We start from the raw sequence: 14,899 nt of genomic DNA, 5'->3' as shown, positions 1-14,899 counted from the left end.
ATGTTTAGGTATGGGCCTTGAATTCCTGATCTTTTCAAGACTTTTATCATGAATGGGTGTTGGATTTTGTCAAATGCTTTCTCAGCATCTAACAAGATGGTCATGTGATTTTTGTTTTTGAGTTTGTTTATATAGTGGATTACGTTGATGGATTTCCGTATATTAAACCATCCCTGAATCCCTGGGATGAAGCCTACTTGGTCATGATGGATGATCGTTTTGATGTGTTCTTGGATTCGGTTTGGGCCTTACTCCATCTTTTAAGTCAACAGTCTTCAAAGCATTTTTCTTTTTCATTTTTTAAAGATTTATTTATTTATTTATTTATTATATGTAAGTACACTGTAGCTGTCTTCATACACTCCCGAAGAGGGAGTCAGATCTCCTTACAGATGGTTGTGAGCCACCATGTGGTTGCTGGGATTTGAACTCAGGACCTTCGGAAGACCAGTTGGTGCTCTTACCTGCTGAGCCATCTCACCAGCCCGAAAGCATTCTTTTTCTTTTGGACTTTTTCCATTATCATGTAGTCTTTTCTGAAAGATACAATCTTGCCTCCCTCTTTGATTCTTAAAAACCCCTATAATTATTTTAGGTCCACATGGATAAGTCAGCATAATCTTTCCACTTCATTATCTTTAATTTAAACATAGTTACAAAGTTTGGAAAATTTTACATGAAGTTATGTTAATATAATTTCAAAGTAACTAATCATTTAAAAAGGCTATTGTATCTCTTTGTATTCTGTTTGAAATCACTTTTGGTAAGTCATAGGTAATTATTTATACAAATAGTTTTCATGGATGTATGAAATAGTAGCAATGTGTTTCAAAGTCACCTGTTTAATTGTGCAGTAGTGTTTCTTGTACTTTTGTTTCATCTTCAGATTATGACTGTACCAAACGATCCTTACACCTTTCTGTCCTGTGGTGAAGATGGAACTGTTAGGTGGTTTGACACACGCATCAAAACCAGTTGTACAAAAGAAGACTGTAAAGATGTAAGAATCCAAGTTGTATACAAGTGATGTGCAAAATGTTATGATTCACTTAGATATCTTTGGTGATAACTTTGTTATGGTAAAATTTCAATCACAAAATTTTTAATTTAAATGTTAATGAGGAAGAAAAACTTCTGTTTCAGTTGTACATTTAAATATATTTGTAGGTGGTAGATAGATGACTCAATTTGTAAAGTACTTGTGCAAAGGGTAAGAACCTGAGTTTTAAACTTTAGTGCCCATGTAAAGCTCAGCATGACAGTGTACATCTGTGATCCTGTAGGTAGATCGCTGGAGCTCATTAGTCAGCCACCTAACTGAAATGATGAGCTTCTGGGTTAGTGAGAGACTCTGTGTCCAGTAATAAGGTATAGAGCCGTTGTGGAAGACCTCAGGCATCAACCTCTGGCCTCATCTATACTCAGTCATGTGCATGCATGCGCACACACATTCTCGTGCTTGCCTGCACACACACATGCAGACATGTATACACACATATACATGTGCAAAAGTAAATGTGACAATTTGTCTAGTATTATAAATACCTGGAGAATTTATCAGTAGACAGTTTACAAAACAGCAATGGTAAAAGTTGGTGAAAACTTATGGTAAAAGTGGGTGAAAACTTAGTATCTTTACCTCTGTCTTTTATTTTCTTTATTTTTGGATTGTTTTCAAGACAGGGTGTTTCTCTGTAGCCCTGGCTGTTCTGGAACTTACTCTGTAGACCAGGCTGGCCTTGAACTCGAGATCTCCCTGTCTCTGCCTCCCAAGTGCTGAGATTAAAGGCAAGAGCCACTACCGCTTGGCTCTATCCATCTTTTAAAAGAAGATTTTATTCTGTTTTGTTTTTTAAAGAAATAGCGTTCTGTCAGTATGTTACCAATCAAATTTAGTCCATGTCTCAAAAATCTGTTTACTTACTTTTTATGAATTAATAATATTTAAAACTTATAAAAGACATGAAAAAGTCTTTTGGCCCTATACAGCTTCGTTCAAGAGTTCTCTGTCATATAGTATGTAGAGAACAGTAAATCTTCACAGAGTTGGTGAAGTGGTCAATGAAATAAAGAAATTACTCACTTTGTTTTTACTGAAAAGTAGCAGAAACAAAGCAAAGCCAAGAATCATTCCTAATCAGGCTGATTACTTGCTAACTAACCAGCGAATCAATACTAAAAAAAAAAACGGAATATGCCCTTGAAACAGTTGAAGCAGAAAACAAAAAGTAGGAACAAATTTTGAACACAAAATTTTCATTTCTTTTTCAGATTTTTTTATATGTAAATATATATACATACATACACATATATACATACATACACATATGTACATAAAGGCATAACACACTGAATAGAAAACTCTGAAATAAGTTTTAAATATTGGGTGTTTCGGGACCAGGAATTTAGTTCAGTGGTAGCTAGCATGCCAAAGGCCCTGTGTTTGAACCTCAGTATTGAGGAAAAATGTGTATGTATAATATCTTCATAGACACATTTTATATACATTTTCCCAAAGAATTAAAAGCTATTTTTAATACTGTGGAGTGTACCCCTCGAGAATAAAAGATACTAGGGAGAGAGAACCCCTTCTCCCTGAGGAGTGGCCCAGAGTGTAGGGGGCAGATAGACCACCTGAGAAGGAAGCCGAAAGGGACCCTGTGCAGACTCAGGGCGGTGAACACCATCAGTGCTGTGACCTGTGAGCACTGTTAGTGGAACAGGACCAGGGTGGGACTGGCTCCAGGCATACAAATGAGAAGGGCAAGAGGGTTGAACAGTGAGGGGCTCCAGGTTTCCTAGTAAACGGTGGGTACTAAAACTCATTCTTCCAAATGCCTGTAAACCAGGTCTTGGTCCACATTTTAGGAGGGCACAGGTAAGCTTTTCTAAATGACATTCTCATAATAATACAAGGATGAAGAAGTGGAAGAATTATTTTCTTGGTAAAGCTTATCATATGTGTAGTCAAAGAGTATAAAGAAAGTCCGGTGACTGTGGAATAATTCCCAACTACCAAGTTGTTTGAATATTAATTTCATAAATGTATGTAATATGAATAATATTGTGAGCTTCCCTTTTGACTAAATATGTTAGAAATAAATTCTAACAGTCTTTAAAAATAAATTACAAGAAAACCATTTTGTTGTGTTTTCCCTTTTTGTTTTTGCTGACTGAACTAGAATGTCTGAGGTAGGTTATTTTCTTATAATTAAATGGAAAGTGCTTTAAAAGTAGACTATTCACTTCTATATAGCTATATGTACCTGGTCTCATGTCTGTCTTTCTAGGATATTTTAATCAACTGTAGGCGTGCTGCCACATCTGTGGCTATTTGTCCCCCAGTACCATATTACCTTGCTGTGGGTTGTTCTGATAGTTCAGTACGGATTTATGATCGGCGAATGCTGGGTACAAGAGCTACAGGTGAGAAAATATTAAGCAAAATTTGAGATTTCAAATAAATCATTATAATATTGTTACATTTACATAGTTTTAAACTTTCTTGTGTTATTTAAATAATATAGATTATTCTAAGAGGAAAAGTACTTTAGTAATTTTTAACTATGCTCTTGTTGGTAACTAGGCATAGTGTTGTGTGGCTGTCATCACAGTACTCTGTAACTCGAGGCAGGAAGATCAGGAGTTCAGGGTCATTCCTGTCTGAGGCCAGTGTGCACTACATGAATTCTTGTCTCAAAAAGAAAGCAAGAAAGACTATTGGGATGATACTTGCACAGTTAATCAATTCATAACAGGAGCTGGGGAGAGGGTGCAGTAGATAAGAGAATTTGCTGCTCTTACAGGAACCTGAGCTTGGTTCCCAGAACTCAGGTAGACAGCTCACACCTGCAGCAGATGGCTCTTAGCTATCCAACTCTAGGGCATCTGATATGTAATCTTCTGATCTTCTTAGGCACCCACACCCAGGTACACATATACCCCCACCCCATTATTAAGAATAAAATTGGGTGTGGAAAGATGGCTCAGAAAGTAAAAGCACTTGTTGCTCTTACAGAGAGTCTGACATTTGCTTCCTAACCCATATTATGGGTTACAACTCCAGTTCCAGGGGAACTGACTCCTGAGGATACCAGGAATGCATGTGGTATGCACATGTCCTCACCTGTATGCACACATATACATACACTCTCAAGAAAACACTTATACACATAAAATAAATCTCAGAAGAGATAACAATTTGTTTCTTTCCCAAGGCTGCCATAATAAGTTACCAAAGTGACTCTCTTAAGACAATAGAAATTTGTTTTCTTGGATTTCTGGAGTTTAGCTCTCTGAAATCAAGATGAATTAGGGTTAGATCTACTAGAGACTTAGGGAGAATCTGTTCTGGGCCTCCATTTTGCCTTATGATAATTGCTGCCAATTTTTGGCAATCTCACAAGAGCACTTCGGTTTATAAAACCAGTATTTCTTGAAAGTAATTAGGAGGCATATTGATGAAGGAAAATGGATTTATTTACGTTTTGGCCATGCTGTGGAGAAAAGGGTTCCTACTTTCTCTCTGCCTTTTCTGTATCGGTATTATAATTTTATAGAAAGGCTGAAACAAAAGCCGGGAAGTGTAGGGGTATACAGTGTAGGCAGAACTATGCAAAGTCTCTGTCAGGAAGTCATAGTCAACTCCAGCTGTCACCAGGATTTTAGCCTTTCCTGCCTCCAGCGTGACAGTCCTAGGGAAATTCTAATTCTCTGGGACCCATTGTTTTAGTTGTCTTAAAGCCACAGAGAGACACAGTAGACTATCTCCTTTGCTGCCCATGCAGTTACAAAATCAGACTTAAATTCAGCACTGCAACAATATTCACAGTATTCTAAGCTAAGCAGAATCAATATGCTACATATTATTATGCCCAAGTCCAACTAAACAGATTATGCATGTATACATGTGCATGTACATTTATACAATGATGAGTAATATATATTCACATTTGTTATTAAAAGTAAAGGTAGACTTGGGCAGAAACTACCAGTGTCAGTAAGAACCAACCTAGATATCAAGTGGGAAGGAATACTAGATGAGAGCTTTTCTGTTTTATTTTTAATAAATTTTAATTCTGTGACAATTTTACACCTTTATATATTTTGATCACTTTTACTCCTCCATTCTCTGTTTTATCCTCTCACTCCCCCGAAACCCTTCTTTTCCAACATGTCCTTCCTACTTTCATGTCATTGTCCCTCAGTAGCCAACTGAGTTCAATAGTTACTCTGGCAATTTCCTAGTGGCTACCTCTTGGAAGAAAATTTCCTTTCCTTCCTTAGCCCCATTAACTACAAGGAGCTCTTCAGCCAGAGGTGAGGCCTCACATGCTGCACTATGGTTTATGCTAGACTGTCAGTGGCTGATCCTGTGCAGGTAACCACAGCTACGTGAGTCCATGGATGCAAGAGCAACGCCACATTCAAAACAGTGTTTCACACCATCCCTCCCATCCTCAGGCCTTTACAGTCTGAGAGTTTCTCTTTGGGACTGTGATAAGGAGTCCTGTCAATTTGAATATGCACATTTTGGGTGAAACCGTATGGTAGTATCAAATTATAGGCTTAGTTATTGCTCTCAACAGAAGCAAGACAATTTATATTTTTAGAAGGACAAGACTCGACCATGCTTTGGGATCCTTGGAATTTAGCACTCTTGGGCCAATTTAACTCTCTGCTATCATACTGAATTGTACTGAAGACTACCAGAGTTATTAAAGTTGGGATTATAAACATGACGTGGTAGTCAGTGCCTGCAATCCCAGGATGGGAGGCAGAGGCAGGAGTTCAAAGGCAATCTCCACTATGCAGCCAAATAATGGGGTTTCACACTGATACAGCTCAGTGGTAGAGTATTGGCCTGGCATGCACATGTCCTTCATTTCATTCCTAGCATCGCAGTAAGTAAAATCAATTTAGGAAGAAAAGTGGGGAGTATATGAGATGCAGCTAAAGAGTATAGTTAAGAATGCCTCATAGTAAACCAGTTGGATGAACATAAACAGCAGTCCTAAAACCTCACTAAACTACACATAAAAGCAAAACCATTATGAGACATAAATGCAAAAGTGGAAGTTACACATTGAAAATGAGAAAAATGAAGTGGGGTGCTGGCAAAGCTCCACTGAGTAGAAAGGTGAAGTTCTTAGGTCCTTCAGGCTCTAGCGGTTCTCTGTGGTGCTGCTGTGAGGGGGAGTGAGTGAGTGAGTGAGCAAGGGAGCGAGTGAGCGAGTGAGCGAGTGAGGGAGGAAGCGAGTGAGGGAGGGAGCGAGCGAGCGAGCGAGAGCCTTGGTCTCTGCAGCCTCCGTGTTCTTCGCCTGGTTGCTGCAGAGTGAGGTTGTAAGTTCTTGGCAGGTCCTTGGCCCCTGTGCTCTGCTGTGCTGTGCTGCAGGTGCTGCAGGTTGGGTGTATTGAGGACCAGTGCTTGCCTTGCAGCTCCTGCTGCTTTCTCAGGGGATGCTGTTTAGATGGAGGTGGCCTCCACTGGAGCATCCCATGTTGAGAATCAATCTCACATCCTCTGGGCTACTTAACCATCATCTCTCCAGCCCTCTAAGTGTTCTTGAGAACACATTGTTGAAGATTTTAAGCAACAATTCTGTTGAATGTACTGAGATTTCTTCCTAGTCTAGTAATGCTCTACATAATTAAATTAATAATCTGAGAATATCTAAATTAAAATAACTATCGAAACTGAGGAAAGCCAAGTAATTGTTTTTGTTTATTGGCACAATGTACATATATCCCAGCATCTTTGTGGTGGTTAACAGCCATCTGTAATTCCAATTCTAGGGGATCCAGTGCTCTGTTCTGGCCTTCATGGGTGGTGCACACGCATGGTTCATACATGTGGTTAAAACACCCATAAACATAAAAATAAAATTTTAAAAATCTCAAATTTTTGTAAATGGTAAGAAAGGTCTCTGCCATAGAAAATGATATTTTACATTGCATATTATTTTCATCTTCGGCCTAACTTGTGTTGAGTTGTTTATACTGTACCCCAAACCTATTAATATTTTGAGCTCTATGTGAAAGCAAAGAACTGATTCTAATATCCTGGCTCTTATAAATTAATGAGATTATTTTAAAGTGTTGTGGTAATATGTTTGTTCAAAAAAATGGATAATGGTTTCTAAAATAAGTGATTAAATAGGTAAGTAACCAATAGACAATGAGAATTTTATTCAGCCTATTTTGCTAAGTGTCACGTTTGCTGTTATAGAAATTATCATAATTTGAATGAGAAATTTGAAGATAATTTAGTGCATAAATAAACTATTAACAATGATATTTCAGCAAATCATGTAATCTGGAATTTTGAATTATGATAAAGGAGTTTTTTGTTTGTTTGTTTGTTTAAATATGCTCTCTGTGTGTGTCAGCTTGACACACCTCGGAGGAGGGAATCTCAAATGGTAATTATCTCAGATTGGCCTATGAGTATCCCTATATGACATTTTCTTTTTTTTTTTTAATTTATTATTATTTTCTTTATTTACATTTCAAATGCTATCCCGAAAGTTCCCTATACCCCACCCCCACCCCTGACATTTTCTTAATTGCTAATTGATGTAGGCCATTGTGGGCTTGGGCTGTGTAAGAAAGGTAGCTGAGCAAGCCAGGGGGTAAAAGCCAGTAAGGAGTTTTCCTCCATGGTTCCTGTCTGTGCTCCTGTTTGAGTTCCTGCTCTGACTTCCCTCAGTGATGGGTTGTGATTGAGAGATAAGCCAAATTAAACCTTTCCATCTCAAGTTGCTTTTGGTGTTTGTCATAGCAATAAAACTGGAACATGTGTTATCTTTATAACATTCTCTTTTGTTTGTTAGAAATTTTTGACTGTTAAAAAGGATACCTTGAAGATATAGAGAGTGGTAATTTGGATTTATATTGCTACATTATTACACGTATCTCATAATTCAGTATGAGTTTTTAATGTATATAAGAGTATAAATTTTGACTAAATTCCTGTTATTTAGGGAATTATGCAGGCCGAGGAACTACTGGAATGGTTGCTCGCTTTATACCTTCTCATCTTAGTAACAAATCATGCAGAGTGACATCACTGTGTTACAGTGAAGATGGTCAAGAGATTCTTGTCAGTTATTCTTCAGATTACATCTATCTTTTTGACCCCAAAGATGATACCGCACGAGAACTTAAAACTCCTTCTGCAGAGGAGAGGCGAGAAGAGGTAAGTTTACTCAAAACTAGATTCTTTCTTCATAATGAGAGGCCTGCAATTCCCAAGGGAAGGCTGGATAGATGATCAGTTTAAGATGGTCATGCTAAGCTTGAGGTTCTGAGCTATATATGATGCTGTCTCAAAAATAAAATAGAAATGGAAAGTTAATTTTTCAAATAAATAAGTAAATGCATTGATTTCCAAACAGTTTATGATTTAGGGAGCATATAAGAAAATAGGATAATAAATAGGGCTGTAGAATGAAATGAGCTAAGTTTAAAAAGAAGTAAGAAAACTGTTAACTTTGTAGATGCTTGGAGAAAAGTCAGTTAGACAGTAGAAAATGTGATGATAGATGTCTAAAAGACTCAGTGCGCTGATGTACCAAGTGCCACCCCTTACCATTGAGTGTTCATAGGTAGGCAGCAGTTTATCCTCTCCCGCTTGTATTTCTTTTTCACACATTAGTAGCACGTGACAATAGCCATAGGTACATTTTATAAAATATATATGAGAAAGTGAGGGACGTTTAAGAAGGTATTTATATAAAAGTGGATGTAAGAATTGAGTTACTGTGACCAAAATATAAAAGCGGGAAGGTAGAAATAGTGCATTTTAGACAGTGTACAGCTATGGGAGCATGTTTGGTTTATCTTGTTACGGTTTTCCTAACGTGCCAGCCATGCTGACCTTTAAAACTGTTTATAGATATACTTTTAATTAAAAAAATTATTATTGTATATGTATAGTTGTTTTCCTTGTATGTATGTCTGTGCATCATGTGCATGCTTATTGTATGCCAGAGGCCAGAAAAGCATGTCTCATCCTCTGCTGGCCTCACACTCAGAGAGCTGCCTCCCTCTGCCTCCTGAGTACATGGATTAAAGGCATGTGCCACCACTGCCCTGCAGATGAATTAATTATTAATACTGGTTTGGTACTAGCTAAATGTCTGCTAATGAGCTCATGTTGTTTGATTTATGGTACTGGGCATTTGACCCACGGCCTCACATGATAGGCAAGCACTGAGGAAGAACCTTAGCAAATGTGTAATTCTCATGAGCTGTATACTAAATTCTGTTGTGTATAAACTGATGGCACTACCATTCTCAGGTATGGTTGAGGGGAAGGTTTTAGTTGTAGATACGAGGGAGGAGAGTTCAGCCAGAGGTATCTGGAAAAATCCTGAGCAGAGAGAGAAAGTAGTGGAGTGAAAGGAGAGAGAGGTAGGGAAAGTGAGAGGTGAAGACTGAGAGAGAAAGACAAAAGGTGGGGAGCATAGCCAAAATAGCTGGGTTGTAAGGAGAAATGAATAGCTGGGGAGCAGAGGGAAGCCCGTGAGCTGGAGAAATTTAGGATAAGAAAAGCCAATGCCAGCATGGACTTTTGGAATCTATAACAAGTTACTAGTGAGTGACACTGAGGAAGCCTGGAGTCTGGTATGCTAATAGGCACCACCATAGCCCTTTGTCCCCTCTGCTGGCCAAAAGGAAATGGTTCCTTTGGTAGAGGGGAACAGGCTTTACAAGTTCCTAATGAATGCTGGCTTTTGTCTAACCTCCAGAATTTGAGCTTGACAGTTATTATAAAATGAGAAAAAATCATTTTATAGATGAGTTTTAGGATATTAAATATGACAACAAGTTTATATAAAGTAGGAAAATTATAAGCTATTTATGAGCTTTTTGGACTGGCTGAAAACGAGTTCTGCTGTGTCAATTTTGTTGCTGCTATATAATTTCCTTTTGAGATATGTAGGTAAGTACAGTTGCAGTCAAACTCTGTGCCTGAGAGATAATGAAAAATTTGGAAGTGCGCAGACATTTTAAGTGGGCCAGCCCACTTTGCTATCATAGACTCCTTAGATAATTATGTCAACAGGGCAAATGCTGAATCATTTTTATGGAGATACTTTTCTTAGTATGCTTTGTTGAATTAACCAAATTAAAGACAATAATTTTAAAATCTGAATTATAAAAATAAATGATACTCATATTTAACCAATAGTTATGTGTGTATATGAAATCAAGGAGCTATCTTCTTAATTTCCATAATTTTTCATTAGACAGTTAAAATTTTGACAGTAATAATTTAGATCAGCTATTCTTAATCCAGAAATTATTTATTAGGCACCTTCTATACACTTAGTTCTATGTTAAACTTAAGAAAATGATGATATAAAGACATGGTCCCTTCATTTAAGCCAGTGAGCTCCAGGCATCCTCCTGTCTTTGACTCCCTTCCCCCAGAGCTGGGCTTACAGGTGTGCCTTACAATACCCAACTTCTGATACAGATTTTAAGGATTTGAACTCAAGTTCTCATGCTTATATGGCAAACACTAAGATGCCTCCCTGGTCACAATCAACTTCTAAAAGTACATAGTTAAGTATTATATATATCCACAAAGTAATGCAGCAATTATCACTGTTGATACTCTACCATATTAATCAGAGAAAGCCTGCTAAGTGAAAAAGGACACAAAAAGCTGCATATCATATTATTCTGTTGATAGGGCTTCCATTTTGTATTATTCCATTGATATGACGTAATGTTCAGAATACATATATCTTTAGAGAGAGAAAGTAGATTAATGGTTTTCTAGACTTTTGAGAAGGGACAGGTGAAGAATGTCTGCTGATGGGAATGGGATTTCTTTTGGAGATGATTAAAGGATTCTAGAAGCAGATAATGCTAACAGTTGATCGTAATCCCTGAGAGGTGCTATTTGTCTTGGAAGTTGATTATTGAGTTTAGTATTTACCTCTAACTTGTTTGTATGTTTGTATATATATATATATATATATATATATATATATATATATATATATATGCATATGCATCTGTATACATGCCATGGCACACATATGGAGATCATAGGACAACTTTGAAGAGTTGATTCTTTCTGCCATGTTGATTCCTAGAATGCATGTCATTAGTTTTGGCAGCAAAAACATTTATTTACCCACAGCCTGTCTCTCACTGGCCTCCACTAATGACCATTTACTATGATCCATGGATCTGGCAAGTGTTTATTCATTGTTGTACAAGTTAGTTTTTGTCAACTTGACACAAACCTAGATATACCTGGGAAGAGAGAATCTCAATTATAGAATTGCCTCCATTAGTTTGTCCTCTGGGCATGTCTGTGGAGGCACTGTGGGCACTGCCACTCTTGGGCAGGTGCTCTTGGGTTGTATGAGAAAGCAGGCTGAACCATGGAGACCAAAGCAGCACGAAGTCACATTCCTCCATGTACTCTCTTTTGGTTTCTGCTTGAGTTCTTGCCCTGACTCCCTTCATGATAGACTAGAAGCTGTAAGGTGAAATAACCCTTTCCTCTCCAAGTTGCTTTTGGTCATGTTTATCACAGCAGTAGAAAGCAAACTAGAAGATTTGGTGACCTTGGCAGTGTAAAGATAAAAACAAAATACAATGGAAACACTGAGTATGTTGGATTGAGAGCAACGGCGGTGTAAATGTACACTCTCTTCATGCCTCAGACGGAAGCGAGAGAAATACGTGAGCTCTTAGAGAACAGTTTTTCTCTGCATCAGTAAAGGAACTTTCAGCATGTTGTGAGAAGAAATAGATAGAGGAAGAGAAGAGTGATTATTGACTCAAGATGTTTGAGGGTTGAAGAAAGGCAATAGAAAACACAAGGGAGCACTTGGGCTTAGAGAGTGTGACTGACAGACTCTGAGAATGACTAGAAGTTAGGAAGCTGCAAGGAGGAATGAATTCATAAAAATCAGGTGAGAAAATTCGTGTCGTTTCTACAGGGCTTTATTTTATTTTATTTTATTTTTTAAGCCATACTTTGTATATTGTAGAACAAATTTGGGGGGGGGGAAATCCCTCTTTCAAGTGGGTCAGTAAGACTAGTCACATCTAATTGTCATTGCTCTAGTGGTGAATGGGATTGAAAAGAAAACTGTTTACAATCACTGCCAAATAATTGACATATTTTGGGTTATTTGGGGATATAAAAAATACATGGGAACTTGAATTCATGTTATTACAAAAATTAGAAAGTAATTAGGTTCATATCTGCTTGCATCGCTAATGAATCCTTCTGCTTACACTCCTCCTTCATCACCAAATATAACCCTTTCTTGTTCTCCTTTCTACATTTTTGAACTTTAGCTACATTTCCATGTGTGTACAAATTTACAAATACACCCACATATCTCTGTTTTAGGCTAGGTTCACATATGCTGCATAACATGCAGGTTTTTCTTAGTTTTTGTTCCTTGCTTGATCTTACACTTTCCTGTCCCACCTTTTTCCCTCAGATGCCATGATTTCATTTTTCTTTACAGATGAACTGTATCTCATTGCATCTATGTATCACATGTGCATTTTCTGTTCATTTAAGTACAGCAGCAGTAACCATGGGTGTGCAAGCTATCTCTGTGGAAGGCCATGAAGACCTTTTGTATCTCTGTCTCTCTGTCTTTGTCTCTGTCTCTCTCCTCTCTCTCTCTCTCTCTCTCTCTCTCTCTCTCTCTCTCTCTCACACACACACACACACACACACACACATATATATGTGCCAGGAATTGTATAGCTGGGTCATATGGTAGTTCTGTTTTTTGTTTTGTTTTGCTTTGTTTTTAAGTAGGAGAAAAAGTTACTTGATAAGAACAGTGACAGAAAATGGAGAAAGTTTGAAGCAATGGTGAATGGGTGGAATAGGTACTGGAGAGACCTAGAAAATTGCTTTAGAAAGGTAAAAAAATATCGTGTCATAGTTAGGTGTGTTATCATTATGGTGCGGTAGGTCAAGGTGATTGACTGTCCTGCTGTCAGCTGGACAGTGATTAGAAGTCATTATATGTGGTTCATTCATTTCTTCTTCCTTCTCTCTTCTCTCCCAGTTTATACCCCTCTCTCCCTTGCTGGGGATTAATTGAAGGACATGCCCTACCACAAAACTATCTCATCTGGACAACCACCACCACCCCTCCCTTCCTCTTCCTTTTCCTCTTTTTCTATTTAATTTTGAGACAAGGTGCCAGTAAGTTGCTTAGGCTGTTGTTATTCATAGCTTAAATAGGTTATGAATTTATGATCTTCCTGCCTTGCCGGGGATTGCAGACTGGACTAGTAAACCCAGCTTACATGCACACAGTTTCAAATTGTATTTGTATTTATGCTTTTCAGGTTGAAAATAGTAAGTATGGACTGTAGCACCAGTGGCTCCTTATCATCACAAGCACTGGGAGACTGATACAGCATTTAGCAATGTTTCATGTAACATTTGATCTAACATCTCATATCTATACTTGAAGACAATTTGGGGATGGGAATGCTCCACCAAAGTGTGCTGTAAGAGTTGAGGGCTAGAGATTAATTTAGTGGTACAGTATTTACCTTGGATGCACAAGGATTCAAACCCTATCACCACAGTAAAAGCTGAGAGCAAACCCATTCTTTATTTTATTTTATTTTATTTTATTAATCTTGAAATGGCAAAATCTTTTTTTCTTTTTTTATTAGATATTTTCTTCATTTACATTTCAAATGTTATCCCGAAAGTCCCCTATACCTTCCCCCCCACCCTGCTCCCCAACCCACCCATTCCCTCTTCCTGGCCCTGGCATTCCCCTGTACTGGGGCATATAATCTTTGCAAGACAAAGGGCCTCCACTCCCAATGATGGCAGACTAGGCCATCTTCTGCTGCATATGCAGCTAGAGACACAAGCTCAGGGGGTACTTTTTAGTTCATATTGTTGTTCCTCCTATAGGGTTACAGACCCCTTCAATTCCTTGAGTACTTCTAGCTCCTCCATTGGGGGCCCTGTGTTCCATCCAATGGATGACTGTGAGCATCCACTTCTGTGTTTACCAGGCACGGGCGTAGCCTCACAAGAGATAGCTATATCAGGGTCCTGTCAGCAAAATCTTGCTGGCATATGTAATAGCGTCTGGCAAACCCATTCTTCTTGAGACTCACATAGAATCTGCTTATGATTGTTTACATTTCAGTTACGACAGCCTCCAGTTAAGCGCTTGAGACTTCGAGGTGATTGGTCAGATACTGGTCCCAGAGCACGGCCAGAAAGTGAACGAGAACGAGATGGTAACTATATTTTGACTAGCTTTTTGTGACATGTGGTATTTAAAGATTTATCTTGTCTGTATAAGTGTTTTTGGCTGCATGTATAACTATGTTGTGCCTTGTGCTGTGGTGGACGTCAGAAGGGAGGCACCAGATCCCCTGGCACTGTAATCAAAGATGGTTGTGAATGCTGGAAACTCAACCTGAGTACTTCTGAAGAGCACCAAGTTCTCTTAACCTCTGAGTCATTTCTCTACCTCTGATCTCCATTATTTTCAATTGTAAATGATACTACAATGAAATCTTTTTTTTTTAAAGATTATTTATTATATGTAAGTACACTATAGCTGTCTTCAGACATCCCAGAAGAGGGCATCAGATCTCATTATGGATGGTTGTGAGCCATCATGTGGTTGCTGGATTTGAACTCACGACCTACGGAAGAGCAGTCGGCACTCTTTTTTTTTTTTTCCAAGAGAATTAAATCATTTATTGAGTACACATGATAATGGATGATACACAAGCTTCATTCCCATCTGTTATTTTATCTGATACCGTTATTCAATTTTGATATTGCATAGGATGTGCCAACAACCATTTTATAACCAAATTGTGACTTTGCTTGGATGACCCTTTCAATGGTGAC

General features: G+C 38.1%; 1 protein-coding gene across 5 annotated transcripts in view; it reads left to right on the top strand.

The window, feature by feature from the left end:
• Dcaf6 (DDB1 and CUL4 associated factor 6) overlaps positions 1–14,899 on the top strand; it is a 117,850-nt gene that overhangs the window by 37,589 nt on the left and 65,362 nt on the right. For all 5 annotated transcript variants that reach the window (XM_021198133.2, XM_029539254.1, XM_029539251.1 and 2 more), the window contains exons 5-8: positions 887–1,000; positions 3,291–3,426; positions 7,983–8,197; positions 14,181–14,274. In XM_021198133.2, coding sequence (XP_021053792.1) covers positions 887–1,000; positions 3,291–3,426; positions 7,983–8,197; positions 14,181–14,274 — 559 coding nt within the window. The remainder of the gene's footprint in view (positions 1–886; positions 1,001–3,290; positions 3,427–7,982; positions 8,198–14,180; positions 14,275–14,899) is intronic.

The sequence above is a fragment of the Mus pahari genome, chromosome 5, assembly GCF_900095145.1.
Source record: "Mus pahari chromosome 5, PAHARI_EIJ_v1.1, whole genome shotgun sequence".
In the NCBI taxonomy this organism is placed as follows: Eukaryota; Metazoa; Chordata; class Mammalia; order Rodentia; family Muridae; genus Mus; species Mus pahari.
The sequence above is the reverse complement of the archived record's forward strand: the minus strand, read 5'-3'. Positions and strand labels throughout refer to the sequence as shown.